The sequence below is a fragment of the Geospiza fortis genome, unplaced genomic scaffold, assembly GCF_000277835.1.
Source record: "Geospiza fortis unplaced genomic scaffold, GeoFor_1.0 scaffold69, whole genome shotgun sequence".
NCBI lineage: Eukaryota > Metazoa > Chordata > Aves > Passeriformes > Thraupidae > Geospiza > Geospiza fortis.
The window spans coordinates 375,664-376,243 of NW_005054555.1; the positions used below are offsets into that span (position 1 = coordinate 375,664).

Genomic DNA, 580 nt, shown 5'->3' on the forward strand with positions numbered 1-580 from the left:
CAGCAAAGGATATTGTGGAAGATCCCTGATATCTCCCAGAAGTCAGAAAATGGAGGTAATCCTGCAAATATGCATGTCATAGTCTCAGAATCCTTCAGGCAGGTACGGACCCGCTGAGGGTGCCGGCACACGAGCCCAGACACTCGGGCTCCTGCTGGGGACAAAGCTATTTCATTTTGGAGCTCAAAAAGCAGGGCTAAGTGCCACCAGCGCTGCTTTGCCAGCCCCCTTGGCATCCCGAGGGGCATTCACACACCGGGCTGGGATGTGCTGGGGTGCCAAGTCCTCGGCTCCCCTCTGAGGGAGGCTGAGGCCCCGCTGGGTGGTTGCTGTCTCCCAGAGGAGGTTTTCCAGGTGGGAAGCTGTTCCTAGCGCTGGGATGTGTGAAAAGCTGAATGCTGCTGGGTTGATGAGGGAGGTTTGGCTGTGCCAGCCCGGGGATGCTGCGGGGCCGGCCCCCGTCCGTGCCGGGATGCTCCGAGTGCCCCTCTCGGTGCTCACCGGGCTCTCTCCGGTTTCCAACCCGTCCGTGCCGGCTCCGAGTGCCCCTCTCGGCGCTCACCGGGCTCTCCCCGGGTTT

At 61.7% G+C, this 580-nt stretch overlaps 1 protein-coding gene across 1 annotated transcript in view; it reads left to right on the top strand.

The window, feature by feature from the left end:
- Window positions 1-580, top strand: part of SGIP1 (SH3GL interacting endocytic adaptor 1) — a 49,190-nt gene that overhangs the window by 44,819 nt on the left and 3,791 nt on the right. Inside the window, exon 22 of the mRNA XM_031064076.1 lies at window positions 1-102. This exon is cut by the window's left edge and continues 9 nt beyond it. Coding sequence (XP_030919936.1) covers window positions 1-102 — 102 coding nt within the window. The remainder of the gene's footprint in view (window positions 103-580) is intronic.